Raw genomic sequence first — 20986 nt, forward strand, 5'->3', positions numbered from 1 at the left:
AATGGTTGTATCAAGAAAAATCTTCCATTGTTGGTTATATTGTACAAAGACAGTTATTATTTAGAACTTGTAAAACAACTATATCAACAATAATCAGCCTAGAATGTCTATGCAATAGATCTATAGATGCGATCATACAACAGAGCTCCTGTTTAGCTGGTGCTAATGCTAGCAACACGTTAATTACTTACATACATTGAATAGCAACTGTGATTGAACCTTTCTTACAGTAAGTACAAATAAGTAATGTACAAACTTACAGTGAAATAGATGCACACAAGAACTCACTCCTACTACGCAGACCACAGTATCCCAAACATTCTCCACCATTCAGCTCAACGGATGGCACACTGAAGGGGAGCTTGGGAGCTCAAACTTTAATAAAGAGGAGAAGTGCATGTTGGGTAATGTAGTTCCCTACGACTTTTAGCAAAATTAGTCTGAAAATTCTATGACCACAGGGAGTTTTAACAGCCACCCCTGAATTTGCACTGCAAATACACTCACAAGTGCCTGGTAAGTAGACAATAAGCTGCTGTCATTGTCAGACATTTTTGAGAGTTATACCAGTTTAGTGACTAGACGAACATAAGTATGATTTTTCACGTGAACCTCTGATGATCAGACAATACCTTCTGTTCTTGGGAAAACATTTGTTATAGTACCTGCCAGCCATAGGGCTCTAGCAAGGTGCGTGTCCACAACCATGACTACTTGTCCCGCTGTAAGATTAGAAGTGAATGTTTTCCATTTCTATGGATATTGTAGACTGGAAAGAGAATTCTGAATGAAGTGACTCCAGAAATGATCAGCAATTACCTGACTGTGTCTCCATCTTCTCTTTGATAGACAGTCTTAAGGTCCATACACAGTTTGTGGAAGTAAGGTGTCTTGGCGCCCCATTAACAAAAGCTCCTTAAATCCACCTCTCAAATTCATTCTCTGGTCTGACCATGAATCTACAACCATTCTAGGGATGAGATGGAGGTGGATGCATGTTGTTGTTAGGCATTTATAAATGATCCCCCAACGTTCCTCATGCCTGCGACCTACCTTGATAGTGTAGGGTCCGGAACAGCCTACCGTGGACTAGAATGGAGGCTTGTAAAGGCTGTGTTGCATGCTGAGGGAGGATTTACCATTTTAGGTGTAGAAGGTGTGCCATGCCTTTTCTTGCCATCTACACAAAGATGTTGATGTTTCTGAATGACTCGTTGTCTTCTGGGGATTCAGTATGTGTGCCTGATCTCTGCATACAGCCTTTTGGCATCAGGATGAAGGAGCAATTACTTGGAACCATTAGCTAGAACTATCCGATGAATGCTGTCTAGTTCCAGACCTGAGGCTTGACGCAGTCGACCACCCTGATAAGGCCAGTCATAGTGTCATATTCAGGTGAGAAATTAGTGAGGTGATGACCTGAAGAAACTGAACGACCTGCTTCTTATTCCTCTGTAAAACTGTGTTGTGGGGATTGTAGCAATTTTGTCTCAGTCTCTATCCATCCATTTGTTGACATGTCATTGGCAATTGCCCCATTTAAGGACTGATAAGCAGCAAGCGATTATGTAACTGCTCAGGTCTGGCATACTAGGGGTTCTGACAGATGTTTGGCCACAAAAGACAGCTGTCTGCTTCAAGAATTGAGGGCCTTATGTACAGTAGTGGAGTCTGTCCACAGACCAATGCATTGCAAGGGCAGGGTGAGTTCTGTTCTGAGAATCTTTGCTAGCTGTGCACCGGACAAAGCCCCATAGAGCTTTAGGCCAAGCACTTACAACTTCTGCTGAGGAGCTATGCAAGATCTGGCCATTAGGAACGAAGTGCAGATCTGGCCTTGTGGATTTGTCATTCTGAGATAGACTACAGCTCGATATATCTGTTCTGAGGCATCGCAGAACACATGCACCTCATAGATTGACTCATTTCTGTTGGCACAAAAAAGTCACTTTCTTCTATAGGTTTATCCCATCCTCTCTCCTTGTTCCACAAGGCCTTTACAATGAGCTTTGATATAGTGGTTTCTTGGCCATATTGGCTGGCAAACACTATAGATGTGACAAAGGTTAGGCTCTGAAGGGTGCACTGCACAGTCCATCCATCCATCCATCCATCCATTTTCCACTGCTTATCTGGGTCGCGGGGGGAGCAGCTTAAGCAGAGATGCCCAGACTTCCCTCTCCCTAGACACCTCCTCCAGCTCTTCCGGGGGAACACCGAGGCGTTCCCAGGCCAGCCGAGAGACATAGTCTCTCCGGTGGGACAGGACCGGAAAACCTCCCCTGTGAGGCGTCCCTGGGGCATCCGAAACAGATGCCCAAGCCACCTCAACTGGCCCCTCTCGATGCAGAGGAGCAGCGGCTCGACTCCGAGCTCCTCCCGGGTGACTGGGCTCCTCACCCTATCACTAAGGGTGCGCCCAGCCACTCTGCGGAGGAAACTCATTTCGGCCGCTTGTATCCGCGACCTTGTCCTTTCGGTCATGACCCAAAGCTCATGACCATAGGTGAGGGTAGGAACGTAGACCGACCGGTAAATCGAGAGCTTCGCCTTTCGGCTCAGCTCCTTTTTCACCACGACGGACCGGTACACCTACCCGCATTACTGCTGCCGATGCACCAATCCGTCTGTCAATCTCACGCTCCCTTTTTCTCTCACTCGTGAACAAGACCCCAAGATACTTAAACTCCTCCACTTGAGGGAGGATCTCCCCCCAACCTGGAGGGTGCAAGCCACTTTTTTCCGGTTGAGAACCATGGCCTCGGACTTGGAGGTGCTGATTCTCATCCCAGCCATTTCACACTCGGCTGCAAACCGCCCCAGTGCCTGCTGGAGGTCCCGGTCTGATGAGGCCAACAGGACAACATCATCTGCAAAAAGCAGAGATGAGATCCTGTGGTCCCCAAACCGGATTCCCTCCGGCCCCTGGCTGCGCCTAGAAATCCTGTCCATAAAAGTAATGAACAGGATCAGTGACAAAGGGCAGCCCTGTCGGAGTCCAACGTGCACCGGGAACAAGTCTGACTTACTGCTGGCAATGCGAACCAAGCTCCTACTCCGGACCGAACGGCCCTTAACAAAGGGCCCCGAATCCCGTAGTCCCGAAGTACCTCCCACAGGATGCCACGAGGGACACGGTCAAACGCCTTCTCCAAGTCCACAAAACACATGTAGACTGGATGGGCGAACTCCCATGAGCTGGTCCAGTGTTCCACGGCCAGGACGAATTTCATCCACCCCTGGTGCCTTGCCCCTGAGGAGCTTACTGACTACCTCAGTGACTTCGACCAGGGAAATGGACGAGTCAGCCTCTGAGTCCCCAGCCTCTGCTTCCTCAACAGAAGGCGTGTCGACAGGGTTGAGGAGATCCTCAAAGTATTCCTTCCACCGTCCCCAGTCGAAGTCAGCAGCTCCCCACCTCCACTGTAAACAGTGTTGGCAGGAAACTGCTTTCCCTTTCTGAGGCGCATAGTAAATGGTAGATGGTCTGCACTTATATAGCGCTTTTCTACCTAGCTGGTACTCAAATCGCTTTACATTGCGTCTCATTCACCCATTCACACACACAAGCACACACACATTCACACACCGATGGCAGAGCTGCTATGCAGCTGACCTGACTCACCGGGGGCAACTAGGGGTTCAGTATCTTGCCCAAGGACACTTTGGCATGTGACGTGGAAGCCGGGAATCAAACCACCAATCCTGTGATTGGCAGTCAACTGCTCTACCTATTGAGCCACAGCCACCCCAATGCCATCCATGGCCTCGCCGAACTTCTCCCAGGTCTGAGTTTTTGCCTCTGTGGCTGAGCGGGCTGCGGCACGTTTGGCCTGCCGATACCCATCAGCTGTGTCAGGACAACAGGCCAACCAGGCCTGGTAAGACTCCTTCTTCAGCTTGACAGCTTCCCTTACTTGCGGTGTCCACCACCGAGTTCGGGGATTGCCGCCACGACCAGCACCAGAGACCCTATGGCCACAGCTCCGAACAGCGGCATTGACAATGGAGGTGGAAAATTTGGTCCACTCGGACTCAATGTCTCCAGGCTCCCTCGGGACCTGGTTGTAGCTCTCCCGGAGGTGGGAGTTGAAGACCTCTCTGACAGCCGCCACCAAACGTTCCCAGCAGACCCTCACAATACGTTTGGGCCTGCCAAGTCTATCCAGCTTCCTCCTCCTCCACCGGATCCAACTCACCACCAGGTGGTGATCAGTTGACAGCTCAGCCCCTCTCTTCACCCGAGTGTCCAAGACATATGGTCGGAAGTCAGATGACACAACCACAAAGTCGATCATAGACCTCCAACCTAGGGTGTCCTGGTGCCACGTGCACTGATGGACACTCTTAGGTTTAAAGATGGGGTTTGTTAAGGACAAACTTTGACTAGCACAGAAGTCCAATAAGAAAACACCCCTCAGGTTCAGATCCGGGAGGCCATTTCCTCCCAATCACGCCCCTCCAGGTATCACTGTCATTGCCCACGTGGGCGTTGAAATCCCCCAGTAGGACGACAGAGTCCCCAGTCGGAGCACCTTCCAGTACCCCTTCCAGAGACCCAATGAAAGCCGGGTACTCTACACTGCTATTTGGCCCGTAGGCACAAACAACAGTGAGAGCTGGGGGGCTATAAGCAAGCCCACCCCTGCCCGTCGCCTCTCACCATGGGCAACTCCAGAGTAGAAGAGAGTCCAACCTCTCTCAAGGAGTTGTGTTCCAGAGCCCAGACTGTGTGTGGAAGTGAGCCCAACTATCTCTAGCCGGTACCGCTCAACCTCCAACACAAGTTCAGGCTCCTTTCCACTCAGTGAGGTGACATTCCATGTCCCAATTGCCAGATTCCTTGTCCAGGGATTGGGTTGTCGAGGCAACCGTAACCGACCTTGATCCACACTGCACCGACCCCCTATGCGCCTTCCTGCAGGTGGTGGGCCTACTGGAAGGCGGTCCCACATCGCTCCTTCGGGCAGCGCCCGGTCGGGTCCCGTGGGAAAGATCCCGGCCACCAAGCGCTCGCCTATGTGCCCCAACCCCAGGCCTGGCTCCAGGGTGGGGCCCCGGTGACGCCAATCCGGGCGACGTAACCGACCTTGATGTTATATTCATCATAAAGGGTTTATGAACTGCTCTTAGTCTGCCGTCGCCTAGGACCTGTTTGCCTTGGGAGACCCTACCAGGGGCTTAAGCCCCCGGCAACATAGCTCCTAGGGTCATTCGGACACGCAAACCCCTCCACCACAGTAAGGTGGCAGTTCGGGGAGGGGACACACTGCACAGTGTTTATAGCAAATCATGTCAGTTGGGCAGTGCCAGCTTAGTCCCAGTGTTGTTCATCAAGGAAGATGTGAAACCACTCCTGGAACATTGCTTGCCCACTGTCGGATTTCTAATCCTCCCTCTTTGAGCAGCTCCCTCATTCTTTGAATGAGCTCCTTTGCCTCATGCGGATCTGAGAGGGACTGCAAGCAGTTGTCCATGTAGAAGGAATTGTGCACAGCTTCATAAATATCCTTGATAGTAGTCCTCGACTCCAGCATAGCAATAGTCTCTTCATCCTCCTTAGAGTGGGTGACCTCTCACTCTGATCTGTAAAGCAGGATGTCCAACTGCCAGAGACGTAAGGTTCATGCAGTGTATTTCTCCTTTCTGTGATGGCATACTGTTTGCAGGCCTATCCTAACTTAGTACATACAGCTACCGGTTCTTGCTGTGGTCCTCGAGCACTAAACAGATGGGACTGACCAGGTATAGGTTGAACCATTCAGGATCGTGGGCTACACTTGCTTAAATCCTTCAAGAGGGACCTGTATTACATTCTGTCTAATGTTTTTTCTGTGAGAGAACCTCATCCTTCTGATTTAGGACCAGGTACTTCACAGCAGGTGGAAGTACAGTGGTCATTTCTGAACTATCGTTCAAGACAACAAAGGTATCCAGGGAGCTTAACTACTTTGAGCATTACGCAACCAGAGTGACTGGAGTTATCAAAGTAGATCATCCTGGTACTCACAGCAAGGATATCGGGATTCTGCTTTCTAGCTTCGGCAAAGTCATGAAGCACTGATAAATGTTGATTGCCACAAGAGCTGCATGGTTTTTGTACAGTACAGTGTTCAGCTGCATGTTTGCGACCACAGCACCAGCACTTGTCCTTCTCTCTTATCCAGGCTGCAACCACTTGGAGGGCAAGCCTGCCAAATGCAATGCATCCATTCAGATAATGCTCTGTACCCTCACAGTAAGGACAATAGGGTTTAAACTGCTATCTTTTTTTTGTCTGTTCTTGTAAGCTTAGACAACAGTCAATCCAAAACAGTTCAGTTCAGTGTAGCTCACTACCAGCAATATCATCCAAGGTACTGAGCATCCCAGCCAAGCTTGATACGTCAAGAAAGAAATCCTCAAACGCCTGAGAATCACTTGCTCTCATGGCTGGACAGTTCAGTATAGCATTCAGCTCACTTTGTATTAACTGTGTTAGTTGATCTAGAGCACTTATTTCACTGGTGTAGCACGTTGGATCATGCATGTAGCACTTGGCAACCTGAATAGCACTTGGAAGCTCCAGTTGTTCTAGCAGAATGTGGTATTCATAGTCCTTTGACAGCTGTACATGTGGTCCAAGAACACTATCTTTTCTTTTCGTTTTCTACCGAGTTTTAGGCACAGTGTGATTCAGTTCTGGTTAGTTACTCAGATTCAAGGTTCTCTATGTTCATTAATCACTAGTTTCTGTAAGGAGACTGGCAGTAGCAACTCTACACAGAGAGTGAAAAGACCTCCATCCCACTAGGATCCACACATACACCCTTTAACTCTCCTACAATAAAGTTACCTGTGCTAACCAGCTAGTTTGGAATGCCAGCTCACCAGGATAATCCACTTCAATGAGAGGAACGCCCGTTGGAGTTTTTTTCTCTCGCCTCTTTCAAATCAGTTACATTCAGTAGCTCTATTGAGTGCAGCAAATGTCCAGTCAAGAATGTCCTACTTAACTTTTATACCTTTCAACTATGTTTTCTTCTGCTCACACACCTGTATGAGTTGTGTGGTCTGCTAGAGTCCTGGGTGGGAGTGTAGAAACTTCCATGTGCGCAGTACTCTCACATCTCGCGCTAACCTGTTCATGATGCATTTAGGAACACTGTGTAATTCAGAACTCTAAAATAATAACCTGGGTTACACTAGCGTTGGCACCATATACTTTACTGGTGAGTGGGCGCAGGCTCTGTCAATATAACTGACTCACAAGAACCTGTACAGCAGTACAGGCCTCCAGAGCAAACTGGTGGAACCCATGGCTGAAATCCATGATTAGATGGTAGAGGTTATATTGTACAAAGACATTTATTATTTAGGACTTGTAAAACAACTCTATCAACAATAATCAACCTAGCATGTCTTTGTAACAGACCGACAGATATGGCATTGGCAACACAAATTACTCTGCAATCATACAACAGAGCTATTATTTGGATGGTGCTAATGCTAGCAACATGCTAGCTACTTACATACATTGAACAGCCACAGTGATTGAACCTTTCTCACAGTAAGTAAGTAAGTAATGCACAAACTTACAGTCAAATGGAAACACACAGGAACTCACTGTTACTATACCGACCAACTAACAGCATCCTGAACTCTCTCCACTGAAGGCACACAAACCATGTCAGGAGCTCAAACTGTAATAACAAGATGAAGTGCATTAAGGGTAATGTAGTTCCGTATGACTTTCAGCTAACATAGTCTGAAAATCCTATGACCACAGGGAGTTTTAACAGTAGTAATGTGATACAGTTTTGAGGGCCAAGACCCCCTACGGATGAAATCCTATAACCGACCCTGATGCTGGCCAAAACTGAACCTCAATGGCTTGCAGGCAACTAAGCAGTCTTTGTGTGCTGGGCTGTGTTTTACTGTAGTTACAGTACATACACACTAGCACTGGGCCCTCATAGACGAAGCAATTATTCTCCTATATGCTGAATGACAGTTTAGGTTATTATATACCTCTGTTTATTATGGCTTTATGTCCTGTCTATTTTTAGTTGAGAGTGAGATCTTAATAGATTTAATGAATTTGAAATGATCATACTGATTGTTTGATGTGTTTTTTTCATTAGATTGGATCTCTGAAAATCCTTAGAAAGATAAGTCACAATGTGCAAATCCGTCAGACCATTGTTGACATAGGAGGCCTGCAGAGCATTGTGAAGATTCTGGACTCACCAGTCAAAGACCTAAAAGCCTTAGCTGCTGAGACCATTGCTAATGTGGCTAGGTTCCATAGAGCAAGGAGAATTGTCAGACAGTATGCTGGTATCAAGAAACTGGTGAGTATGAGCACAGGAACTTGTAATTTTAGTGATGCGTAACAAGATGTCTGTATTTCAGACAGATAGAACCTGATCTTTGCATTTGTTTGCATTATATTAATAATAATAATATAGCCTGTTCTACCATGGCAGATATCCCATTGAAACAGTTGCATGTACAGTAATTGCTTTGTAATTTAATACAAACCTTTTTTACCAAACCTCGGACATCTTGGAAACTTGAGAAAAAAGTATAATGTGTTATGTTTGTGCAATCCATCTATTACATAAACCATTTGATTTTAGTTTAAATTATAAATCAATAATTGATCACTTACCCATGGCCGTTTCATTCTTTACCAAATACTAAGTAGAGGTTGTATAGTTTCTGAAAACCTCCATTTCTGAAAATGCATGCAGGGCTTAAAGAGATAGAATGTCCCTTACATTCTCTGTCCTGCAATCATGTTTGTTGACAGAGGGACCAATGATTAAAGCCTTTATGTCTTGTATAGTTTCCTCAGCCCCAAATCAGATGTTCTCATGTGTAAGTCACTTACAAAAACAGATTAATTTCAGTCAGTGCAATTTGACTGCCTTTGAACTGTGCAGTGTGCAGTAACAGTTTTGCCTGCTCTTGCTCTTTGGCCAGGAACTATGGATTGGAATAATAACTAAACTACCAGGCCTAATATCTATGCTGACAATTTTCTACTTCCTGCATCTCTAGCTTTTGGATCCTTGAAGAGTAAATTAATCCCTTAATTACAGCCAAGAACTTGTTATTTCCATTTGCAACAATCTATTTTCACACATATCCTGCAAGCACACATTCTAGAAGCCTAAAATTTATGTCAAGTTGGTCAATTTGTGTAGGGTTTTGTGTGTTAATCCACATGGACTGTATATCAAGTTAATTGTTCTCCATAAAAAACAAAATGGTGATATGTTTTTTTTGCATTTGGCATCTGTACACAACCACACTGAATCTGAAATACAACACTGAAGATTTAAGTTTAATCATTAAGCTTTAAGTCAAGATGTGTTTCAAGTGTGGTATTATCCATTCAGGAATTACCGACATTTTCATACACACACACACACACACACACACACACACACACACACACACACACACACACACACACACACACACACACACACAAACACAAACACACACATTTTGGGGAGTCATGAATAAATTACAGGAAAAATATATGAAATGACCACTATAGGTCATCAGACATATAAGAAACATGCTAAGTTGAACTATTAGCTTCTCAGACATGCAATGTCTCACTGTTCAGGTAAAACTGCTGGACTGTGTTACTAATTTCACCAACCTGACTGCAAATCAGAAGAAGGATATAGATGTGGCCCGCTGTGGAGCGTTAGCACTGTGGAGCTGTAGCAAGAGTACCAAAAACAAGGAGGCCATCCGTAAGGCTGAGGGTATCCCTCTACTGGGACGTCTGCTCAAGTCTCCACATGAGAACATGCTTATTCCTGTCGTGGGCACCCTGCAGGAGTGTGCCTCAGAGGTGACTGGGGGAATATGTTTATTGTGGAAATTTATAATATACAGCTACAGAATATATCTCAGTATCTGAGTAAAAGTAAAAATGGGGAGACAGTATGCTTGGGTTTATCAATAAATTTGTTGACAATGAAATATAGAATAAAACCTGCCTGATCCACCCAACTGTGGTTATATTATTGAAAGTATAAAATATCTGCAGGGTGTGCACAATAAAAATAATACATGGAATCAACACAATGAAAGATATAACTAAGATCTGTAAGGTATGAGATTTACTATGATTAAGAATGTATGATATTTAAAAATCTAAGGTAAAAGAAATGATGATAGACATGTGATGTTTATGTGGTTCCTTAATTCAGGAGCGCTACAGGATTGCCATTCAAACAGAGGGCATGATTAAAGATTTGGTCAAAAACCTTAGCAGTGACAGTGATGAGCTACAAATGCATTGTGCCAGTGCAATATTTAAGGTACTTCTTTTCCATATACATATCCTTTTTGTATTTTGTTTTGTACTACTTTTTTTCCCAAAAAGATGTAGACTGTGAAGGTGATGTAGAACTTGACATTCTAATTCTCTTTGTAGTGTGCTGAGGACAAGCAAACCCGTGACCTGGTGCGTAAATATAGAGGTTTGCAGCCACTGGTTTCACTGTTGGAAAAAGCAGATAATGAGCAGCTCCTTGCCGCTGCCACTGGGGCCATCTGGAAGTGTTCTATCAGCATGGAGAATGTGGCTAAGTATGATTGGAATCAGGGTGTAAATCTGAGTACCTCTTATTAACACAAAAGAAAATGTGTTTTCTCGAAGTAGGGTACCGGCCCAAATACATGTCTTAACTCCAGGCATCTTATATGTTATAGTCTTTTTGTAGTGTTTTATATATCTTATGGGTTGTATGACGTTGATAGTATGACTGTATGTGTAACAGAGGATAGCAGTAGTCACAGATTAGTAAGTCTTTGACAAATGTTTAATGTACATAGGCGCAGCAGTCTAATAAACCTCAATGTAGAAGGAAGTTAATAGGCATTTAGTTATGGGCTCACGTACCCATAACTAAATGTGTTTGCAAAGTTGACGCATCTTACATATACTGTACAATGCAGTACAGTGTACATAGATGAATTACACCACAGGATACATAAATAATAATAAATAGTGTGTAATTCAATACAGTAATAAAAAGAGTAAACTTACCTGAATCATCATATGACATATTTTACAGGGACAGGGCATTCTATTATGACTAGCTGTGTCACTTTTTCAGTCTCACACTGTTGTCATACAGTATTTCCCTTTCCTTTTTCATGGAAAGAATGATTTAGCTGTATTTATTTTCTTATTAAATGTGAGACCAGGGACATAATATATCGACGCAAGAAAATGTGTTGGTACACTTCTATTAAAGAAAGAAAAACCTATGATGGTTATTGAAATAATGTGAAACTGACAAAAGTAAAAATAAATCAAAATGTCCTAAAAATTAACTAATGAAACCACATTGTTACGAACCAGACTGATGGGGACCAAACAGGTGAGAACAAAAGGATATTTATCTTTATCTATTTTATCTAACAAACACTAACAAAGTATACACTTAAAGAGACCCGAAAACATGTTGGAAAAATACAAACAAAAACATAACCTGACTCACAAAGTATCAACTGAAAACACTGTGGTAACACAGGCAAAAGACAAACTAGAAACCAACACACTACCACAAAACAAGATAAGAACACAAACAAACTCCGAAACAAGAAATTCAAAGTAGCAACGAAAACAACAAACTAGATGTACAAAGTAACAAACAAAAATCACTGCGGAAGACAGGATGGACGGGAACAAACATACAAAACTAACAGGACAAAGTGACAACAAAAAATGCACTGCAAAAGGCAGGCAACTCACAAACAAAACAAGGGTCAAACAAAGTGCAGACCAGGGTGAAACAAGTCCAGAGTCCAGAGTATACATAAGAGCGACTAACTGACAAACTAGTGGTGAGGATCTATGAACAGTTTGCAACAAACCAGCAATCAACTAAGGACTGAGGGGTGCTTATAAAACAGAGGGATGTACAGGTGAAACGAGTCAGGTGTGGCAGGAGAGCGAGCACAAAACAAAACATAACCTACGGACAGGGGCAAAGGGAGGAATTGTAACACACATTGCTTTTGAGTTTTGGTTCAACAGAAGCATTTTAAAAAACAAACTATGATGGTACCCCCAGAAAAGATTGAAAATAATGTGACCATAGGGACATGTTAAACTAAAGTGTGTCCTATATTAGCGCCACAGGTGTCTTCAAACTTGTAGTAGGTCATTCTGACTATTTAAAGGGTAAGAAAGTAGTCACTGTGCTGTTTAGTATAATGGTGTGGACCACACTGAACATGAACCACAGTAAGCTAAGAAGAGAGTTGTCTCAAGAGATTAGAAAGAAAATTATAGACAAATATGTTAAAAGTAAAGATCATCTCCAAACAGCTTGATGTTTTTGTGACTACAGTTGCACATAATATTCAGACGTCTATCGTCCATGAGACTGTAGCCAACCTCCCTGGACACGTCAGCAAGAGGAAATTTGATGAGAAATTGAAGAGACGAATAACACGAATGGTAAGCAAATGGTAAGCAAAGAGCCCAGAACAACTTCCAAAGAGAGGTGAACTCCAAGGTGCAGGGTGCAATTAAATTTCATGACTATCAATGCATTCTAAAGAAAGTCAAGCAGTGTCACAAAGCTTGGTCTCAGTCACACGTCATGGGTCCTCCAACACAATAATAACCCTGTTTTGGGTTATTACAGCTAACAATACACAAAGAATAGCTAAGAACAAACCACTGGATTAGTCTAAAGAGTCAAGATACAAGATTCAAAAAACTTTATTAATCCCAGAGGGAAATTGTTTAGTGGTCTTCTTTGAGTCTTGATCTAAATCAAGGGTGCCCAATCCTGGTCCTCAAGGGCCACTGTCTTGCTTGTTTTGCAACCAGCCCTGCAGCTCTAGCTTCTGATTGGCTGAACACACCTGATCCAGGTAATCAGCAGTGTGTAGGACAGAGATGGCAAGAAAACTTGCAGGATAGTGGCCCTCGAGGACCGGGATTGGACACCCCTGATCTAAATCATATTGAACATCTGTGAAAGGATTCCAGCCTGAGACAGCTGTTAAGGGCACTATAAGTATTGATAAGACCAGTTTATTAGATTGTTTTTTAAAATGCTTCTGTTGAACCACAACTCAAAAGCATTGTCTGATTTTCATTAGTTACCAGTGACCAATTCAGACCAATTCAGTGACACATACAGTGATTTTAATACTTTGGTCAATTCAAAAGCTGTTTATTTCCAGTGAAGACAATACGTTATAAGGAATCATCTTTTAATAATTTTCAGTGTTTTTTTTTTCAGTTAAGGGTTTTCCTTTTTTTTTTTTTTCATTTTTTACTGAGGTGAGATTATGTGAAATGGCTTCCTTTTTACTCAGAAGATCAGATTGCAGTGGAATTCTAAAAATAAGAAAAAAGCTCAGTAGCACTCACATACTCATCATACTGCACTTCATATATCACAAGACATTATTGACAGAATGATATCCTATATTTAAAGTCTTAGTTAAGTCCTTCCAACTGGCATTGAGTTAGTACTGCCACATTGAATTAAGCAAAGATTCCTTTACAGAAACAAAAGCATGGCAATAATATTCTTTTAAAGAAAGAATACAATTATTTCAAGAAGTATATTTAAACAACGATTTAAAGATATTAACAACATGTTTGCTTTGTTTATATTTCTAAAGAAACCAAGCTTGTAAGATTTCATTCTAATAATGTTCAACTAAAAAGTTAATTTGACATGGGGATCAAGACAAGTAGCAGCACATGTTATCCATTTTCCTGATTAATGATGATGAAAATGATAGATGATTGATGCCCCAATATATATTTAATGGTCTGCACTTCTCTACCTAACTGGTACTCAAAGCACGTTACACTGCATCTCATTCACCCATTCACACACTCTCACACACCGATGGCAGAGCTGCTATGCAGCTGATCTGACTCACCGGGGCAATTTTGGGTGCAGTATCTTGCCCAAGGACACTTTGGCATGTGACATGGGAATCGAACCACAAACTCTATGATTTGTAGACAACTGCCCTGCCTATTGAGCCACAAGTTGTGTAAAATTTGACATTTTACACAACTTAAGCATGCTTGTCCACACACAGTAAGCTTTCGTGTTTTTGTACAACTTCCAATATTAATGTGGGCTATAGCTGAGCCAAAATCATATTTTCTAGGAAATTATCTTTGTAAAAATCCTGCCTAGAAACTATGAAACTTTAACAATGAAAATTTAAAAAAGCATCAGTATATGCGCACTTGAGTCTATATACGAAGCAAACAAAAATGCTATAGAAAGCTTTACCAAGAGAATGAAGGAATAACTTTACAATGGAAAGTCACTCTTCCCAGCCCAGTCTTCAGCTATAGTTGCCAGCTAAGTAATGTCTGGGGTCAAGATTGTTGAGTTTGATTCGAAATATTGCCTACCTCTCTATCTTACCTCTGTTATAGACCTTTGATGAACAGATCATAATGATACTTTTCTTGACCTCACAAAGGTTCTATGCTCATCCAAGTTATTCACTGTTTTTGTACTCACTTTTGTTATCAAAGGTAGGTACTTTATAGCTCTTCTTACTTTCTTGATAACCCCCCCAAAAAAGAGACAATTGTCAAGTGTGGAACAATGAAGTGCCATATTTCCATTATTTTGCCTTTTAACATTCTGTTTTTGGTTCATGCGTTGCTAACTGGGCACAGCCAGTCCAACATCCAGTTCTTAAAATCGAATAAACGTAATTGGAGAATAAGCTGGCAATATCTATTGGACACTAAGTTTCAGAAAACAAAGAAAAAAAACAAAGGTCGCAGATCAAGAAAAGGCAGCTTCTAAGATTTATGCACTTAGATCAATGAGAAAAGGAAAAGGCAAACAATCAATCATAAGTGTTTGCTGCACAGAAGCCCCACTGTGGTTCATGTGTTTTCTGACAGGCTTTAATAAACATCCAGTTGTGTGGAGCTCAGTGTTTGTAATAGAAACAGCTTGAGGCAGCTTTGTGTAATGTTACTCTTTCCATCACATAATTACTGTACTTCAGTTGGGATTGGCTTAACAAAAATAGACCTGACCTACCATTCATTTATCAAAAGCTATGCCTGTGATTACAAGATAATTCTACTGTAGTCAGTTACTGTAGTCAACTGCGGACTATATTTTTTTGTCTTTATGGTGAATTTCACCAAAGTAAAGATGGGCAACTCCTCTGTTCATTAGCAGTGTTTTCATTTGCAAGAATAGGCTGTGTGTCAGTGGACCCTGACCAAAACCATTTGACCTTGGCTATTTACAATAGCTTATGGACCATGATGCCAGCAACCGTAACTGTGAATAAAAACAGTTGTAGAACTTAGCTGTACATCAGAGGTTTGTTGAGGTTTTTTGCAACCACATTATATCCCTTTTAAATGTTTACTATAGTTCCCCACTGTATACCATTGGCAAACACGGCAAAATCACAGCAAAAGAGGGAGGGAGAGTTTCCAAGCCACAGAAAAGCTTTTATTATGTAAAGTATGTACAAGGGACAACAGTGAGCAGTCATGGGAAAACAGCCCATAATTCTGGGTTATAGGAAGAGGTCTGAACACTTGGAGCACTGTAGTCACTGCCTGTTGCTTAGACTGCCAGTCTAGCTATGCTGTAGGGATGTCAATATTGGACTGGTACATCAGTCAGTTGGTTAGCATGTACATTATTCATGTTCCCTTATAATGCATTGAAATAACCTTTAACTTTGTCTATGGTGCCATCATTGGGTTATTTTATATCATATACTTCTCTGCAAACTAATGACAAATCTGCAAAACTAATGTCTTTCTAATCATGCTCAGCAAATGTTAGCATGCTAACATGCTAAACTAAGTTGAAGAACATGAAAACCACCATAAGTGCTTAATACCAGCATAACATTGTCATTGTGAGCATGGTAGTATGCTGATGCTAGCATTAGCCCCAAACACACTTCTTAATGTTGTTTCCTGTTCATTGATGTCTCTTTGAGTTAATGTAATAAAAGCAAAATTGTCCATGATATAATATCTGCCTCTCTTTCTGTTTTCAACTCTCTGAAGGTTTCAGGAGTACAAAGCTTTAGAGATCCTGGTTGGTCTGCTGACTGATCAGCCAGAAGAAGTGCTGGTCAATGTAGTTGGTGCCCTGGGAGAATTTGCCCAGATACCTGCTAACAAGGCCACAATCCGCAAGTGTGGAGGCATCAAGCCACTAGTTAACCTTCTCACTGGGACAAACCAGGCATGTTGAATCTTGTCATGTTGGATAAAGGGTTAATTTCATGTTCCTATATTGATTCATGCAACTGTTTTTTTTTTTATGTGTGTGTCATTTAAACAGGCGCTGCTTGTGAATGTAACAAAGGCAGTGGGTGCCTGTGCCACAGATAAGGATAACATGGCGTAAGTCTTTGTTTCTTCTGAGATAGTTTGCACAAGGCAGAAAATCCTGTTTGTCATGTCTTAAAATGTGATACATGCCATAATGAATTATTGATTTAGGTCTAAACACATTAAGTGTTCTCAGCCATGCATTGTTTGAGTAGGGAATGACACCAACTCCAGGATCCGAACACTGTATTGTTACCATGTCATGGGCTTATAGAAATCTACCTGCCTTTAATTTGTAAGACTGCAATTAGGTTCCCTCTTTATCACCAGCCTAATAGCATATTTTCAAAGCTTTGTTTATTGTACCTGTGGTGCTACATGGGGTTGTGGTTTAATTCCCAGTGTTTTACTATTTCATACCTGCCTATGCCTATTCTGTCTAAAACTAAATGTGTGGGATAACACAGTGAACCACAAAGTAGAGCAGTCTTTGTTCTGCCTTCATTTAACCTCACCCTTAATACTACAGAACACTGAAGCTTCCATCTGTGTCTTTTGGTTTTACAAGGCTGTTATGGAATCCCTTAATAATAACTGCTGTGCAGAAATACAACTTAATGTCTTAGTTTACATTTTTAGTTAGCTGTTAATGCTATCATGCAAGCTTTTGCATTTGTTTGGAGACAAAAACCAAGGACTTACAATAAAAAGTGATGCAAAATAAAGCCACTAACCGTGGTCATCTTTCAAAGTTTTTTTGTACAATACACCTTTTCTACACCAGCCTTCGCTGGTTTATAGCATTTAGCTATAAACACAAATGTTTACATTTTTAAGTTTTAAAATGAATCAGTTGTTTATTTTGTGATGTACTGTATAAAGTAGGTGCAGAGTATTTGCTGAGCAATTAACATAATTCACACTTCATTGTTTCTTCATCCAAGCCAACACAGCCAGGGCTGCTTTTTAGATTAATAGTGATTAAATGGCGCTTTACTAGCTAATAAATGTGGTGTATGCATGATATCACAAAGTCAACAAAAAATCCTCTCAATTGACATGATCAAATTTTACTACGTAACAGGTTATTCTCTCATTTTTTGGCTTTAACACTGTCAAAGTCAACTGGGAAATCTCTTTGGGTGGTGAGGTGATTTAGACAAGCATGATATACTTAATATTGGTGAGAGTGGACAGATACCTAATGATAGAATTATGACTGACAGTATGGTTTAATGAAAGGACCAGGGAGAATGGAGCATGGGAGAATGGATGATGTGAGTCAGGAACAAGTGTCCTCAGTTAAGAAAGATGGCAGAGGTCCAGGTGATGGGACTTGTAGTCCACAGTGAATTGGAAAAGGGATATAGTTCAGTTACTCGGGGTGGTTGCTGAGATCTGTAAAGGAATGACAAAACTCCAAAAGAAAAAACAAAGGTCAGGGTAATAGGGCCAAGACACATTACCCAAGCAATCAAAACCAAGTCCAGAATGCAGAAGTCCAAGAGGTCCAAGTGCAATCCATGTTTCATACAAAGTCACCAAGGTATAGATCCACAGGCCAAATCTCCAGAAAAGGCAGAGTCAGTAATCAAAGCAGAGGGTCAAATTACAAAGAAAGCTGATTTTCAAAAATGGAGGGCAAGGCAAAGGTTCAGGTCAGAGGCAGGTCACAGGTCAAAACAGAGTAGGAACAAGACGGCTGTAAAGTGGTTTCTGGTGAGTGAAGCACAATCTGGCAGGGGACTGCAAACCTGCTTATGAAGGGCAGAGCACATGAGCTCAAATCAGGTTAATTAAGAGAGAGAGTGAGCAGAGTGAGGGTAGTTAAACCAAATATGGGCAAGGAAGTGGGACTGGAAACGCTGATGTATGTATGACCTATTGTTGATAAATGCAATAATTTTCTCAACACTATTGTGATTCAGTTTATCAGCTTAAACAAATCTCTTTCAGGTTTTCATCATATCACATGCTACAATTCTTAGCAAGTAGGCAGTATGTTGCTAATGACATTAGCACTTCCTCTGATGACTCATGTATAAAAATAAACATACTGTTTAATATCTCCAGCTTTTCCTCCATTCTTCTCATCTAATCCGTTACTGTCAGCTGCAACTTCATTGTTAATCATTTCAAACCTGCTGCATGGGAAGGAGGTGTTTTGGCAGATGCTACAGTATAATACTACTACTACTACTACTACTACTAATACTAATGATAATAATGATACTAATAATACTACTAATAATAATAAATACTTCATTGATCCCCTTGGGAAAATTGTTGTTTGGACAGCTGCAGTAGATGACGGCGCTACTGTGGGGTGTTAGTGTCTTGTCCGAGGAAACCTCGACATATAGTCAGGAGGAACAAGGAATCGAACCAGTAACCCTGGTGTTTATAGACGACTGCCCTACCAACTTTTTTGATCTGGATTTAAAAAGCCCTGCAGACTGAATGTTATGATCCATCTAGACTGATTTATGTACAAACGGATGACAGATGACAAAGGGGACATCCCTGATGAGTGTTGTTGCAAATCACAGATATACTAAGATTAAGGAGTGTTAATGTAATTATGACAGCATTCAATGTTGGCCTTGTTAGTGGAAGCACACATAAGGAACACATTTTTTATACCAGACAACAGGTGCTCTGTGGTGTAAATCTTTGAGTTCCCAGACCTTGACTGCACTTTTGACTACAGTCATATATACAACATAAAATACAGCTCATGATTAAGAACAAGAGACAGGTTTCTCTATAGTTCATGAAATATAGAGAAACCTGTCTCACAGTGACATCACTGTGACCCCATGAAATATAGAGAAACCTGTCTCTTGCTCTGTTTAATTTGGAATAAGGGCTGGTTGGAAAATAAGCTACTAACAAAAAGTGTAAGTACATTTCAGTTTCTATTTATAAATCCATGTATGAAATACTTTACACAGTTGTACAGAATGTGACCTTTAGCCCTAAAATCAAATAGTTTTTCCATTGAGAATGATTTGAGTAAGAACATGTGGGTGCTGGACCTGGATAGGAACTGAAGGCAGGTTATGATGAAAAGTGCTGAGATTGGTTAGTGTTTTGAACCTAACGTATTTGACTGTAGTTGGTTAAGCTTTCTAATGGTCAGACTGATTCAGCTAGACCTCTGAGAGACAAACATGATGAAAACAATTGCACAAACCCTTCAAGCATGAAAGGATGGTCCTTGTTTATCTTTTTTTTCTCTCTATAGGATCATTGATCAGCTTGATGGGGTTCGCCTGGTGTGGTCCTTATTGAAAAATCCCAACGCAGATGTCCAGTCTGGTGCTGCATGGGCCCTTTGTCCATGCATCGAGAATGCAAAGGTACAGTACAGTAAATATGCTTTTACTTCAACTTCGTTTTTTTTAGTGAAGCACATTAAAAGAATGTAGATAGCTTGTAAATCAAATAGAAAACAGAAGGCTGCTTATATTGCCATGCTTGTCTAATAAGCTCTCTTTCCATCTGCTGCTGCTGGGAGGTTTGCATGAACAGAACACTGTTAGGAGGCTTACATGAACCTTATGTGAATATGAAGAGGAGAGGCCTTTTTGGCACACTGGGATTGGGGAACTGGAAAATAGACAGCGAGAAAGAGTAATATCCTGTGGCATTGCTTCTGATTTCCCAGCTGAATAACTTCCCTGAATATTGTTGGACACACAATGCTTGCATAGTATCTGTGAACCCACGGTGTCTGTGAACCCACTTCTTCATAGAAAACACTGCATGTCCTACACTAATTTTACATAAAATTATGCACAGAAAATAATTAAAGGGTATTTGTAGGTATTCAAATGCAGATTCTACACATCAGTTTCTGTTTACAGGTTGTGGGGGGTACTACTGTGTTAAAAACTAAAACTAAACTAGACTAGACTAAGACTGACTAGACATCTGTAGCTCACTCCTCTTCTATGTAAGAGAACAGAGGTGCCAGGTTACATTTGTTGCTACTAAAATGACAAATCAAAATCTGCCACCACACTGTCAGAAGTCAAATTTCTTTTATGTTAATTTAGGTAATGCATTTCTCTGTATATTTGTCATTTCTTGTTGCCAGACGAAACAGTAAAAAAACTGTCCCTTCAACATGTTTGTAGATTTCACATTGTACAATATGTACTTTTTCTATTCGGATTTTATGTTTCTTGTGTGCTCTTGAGGTTCAATGTTTAATACAGTATGTCAAAATCAAGAAATAACTGTGAATCACACATTGTGCTGAAAAAAATTATACTAAACATTGACATGACAAATAGTTTTAGTTAAATTATAGAGCACAAATCAAAAGTAGTCAAAACCAATAATACCTATAAGACCCAGAGGTTTAACAAAGTTTGACAATGTTTGTCTGAATGCCGGTGTGCCAGTTTTGAGGGAAAGTCATTAACAAGCTTTATAGACGTGTTTTTTTTTTTTTTGTTTTGATACAAGGGCAATGACCAGACTTAAACAATGCTATTTACACATTGTTGTGGTGCAGTTGCTCTTTCTTTGAATTTAAGAAAGAGCTGTGCTATAAATGCATCAGCTGGATGCTCCATAAACTGCTGCTGCCTCATGAAAATGCACTCTGTTCTATGGTCACAGGCCCACAAATTAATC

General features: G+C 41.6%; 1 protein-coding gene across 2 annotated transcripts in view; it reads left to right on the forward strand.

Annotated features, from left to right (window-relative positions):
* Nucleotides 1-20986, forward strand: part of armc4 (armadillo repeat containing 4) — a 46814-nt gene that overhangs the window by 16681 nt on the left and 9147 nt on the right. For both annotated transcript variants that reach the window (XM_026364445.1, XM_026364446.1), the window contains exons 12-18: nt 8124-8333; nt 9623-9856; nt 10218-10328; nt 10445-10599; nt 16070-16250; nt 16350-16411; nt 19587-19701. In XM_026364445.1, the coding sequence (XP_026220230.1) occupies nt 8124-8333; nt 9623-9856; nt 10218-10328; nt 10445-10599; nt 16070-16250; nt 16350-16411; nt 19587-19701 (1068 nt within the window). The remainder of the gene's footprint in view (nt 1-8123; nt 8334-9622; nt 9857-10217; nt 10329-10444; nt 10600-16069; nt 16251-16349; nt 16412-19586; nt 19702-20986) is intronic.

Source organism: Anabas testudineus, chromosome 2 (genome assembly GCF_900324465.2).
Source record: "Anabas testudineus chromosome 2, fAnaTes1.2, whole genome shotgun sequence".
Taxonomy (NCBI): Eukaryota; Metazoa; Chordata; class Actinopteri; order Anabantiformes; family Anabantidae; genus Anabas; species Anabas testudineus.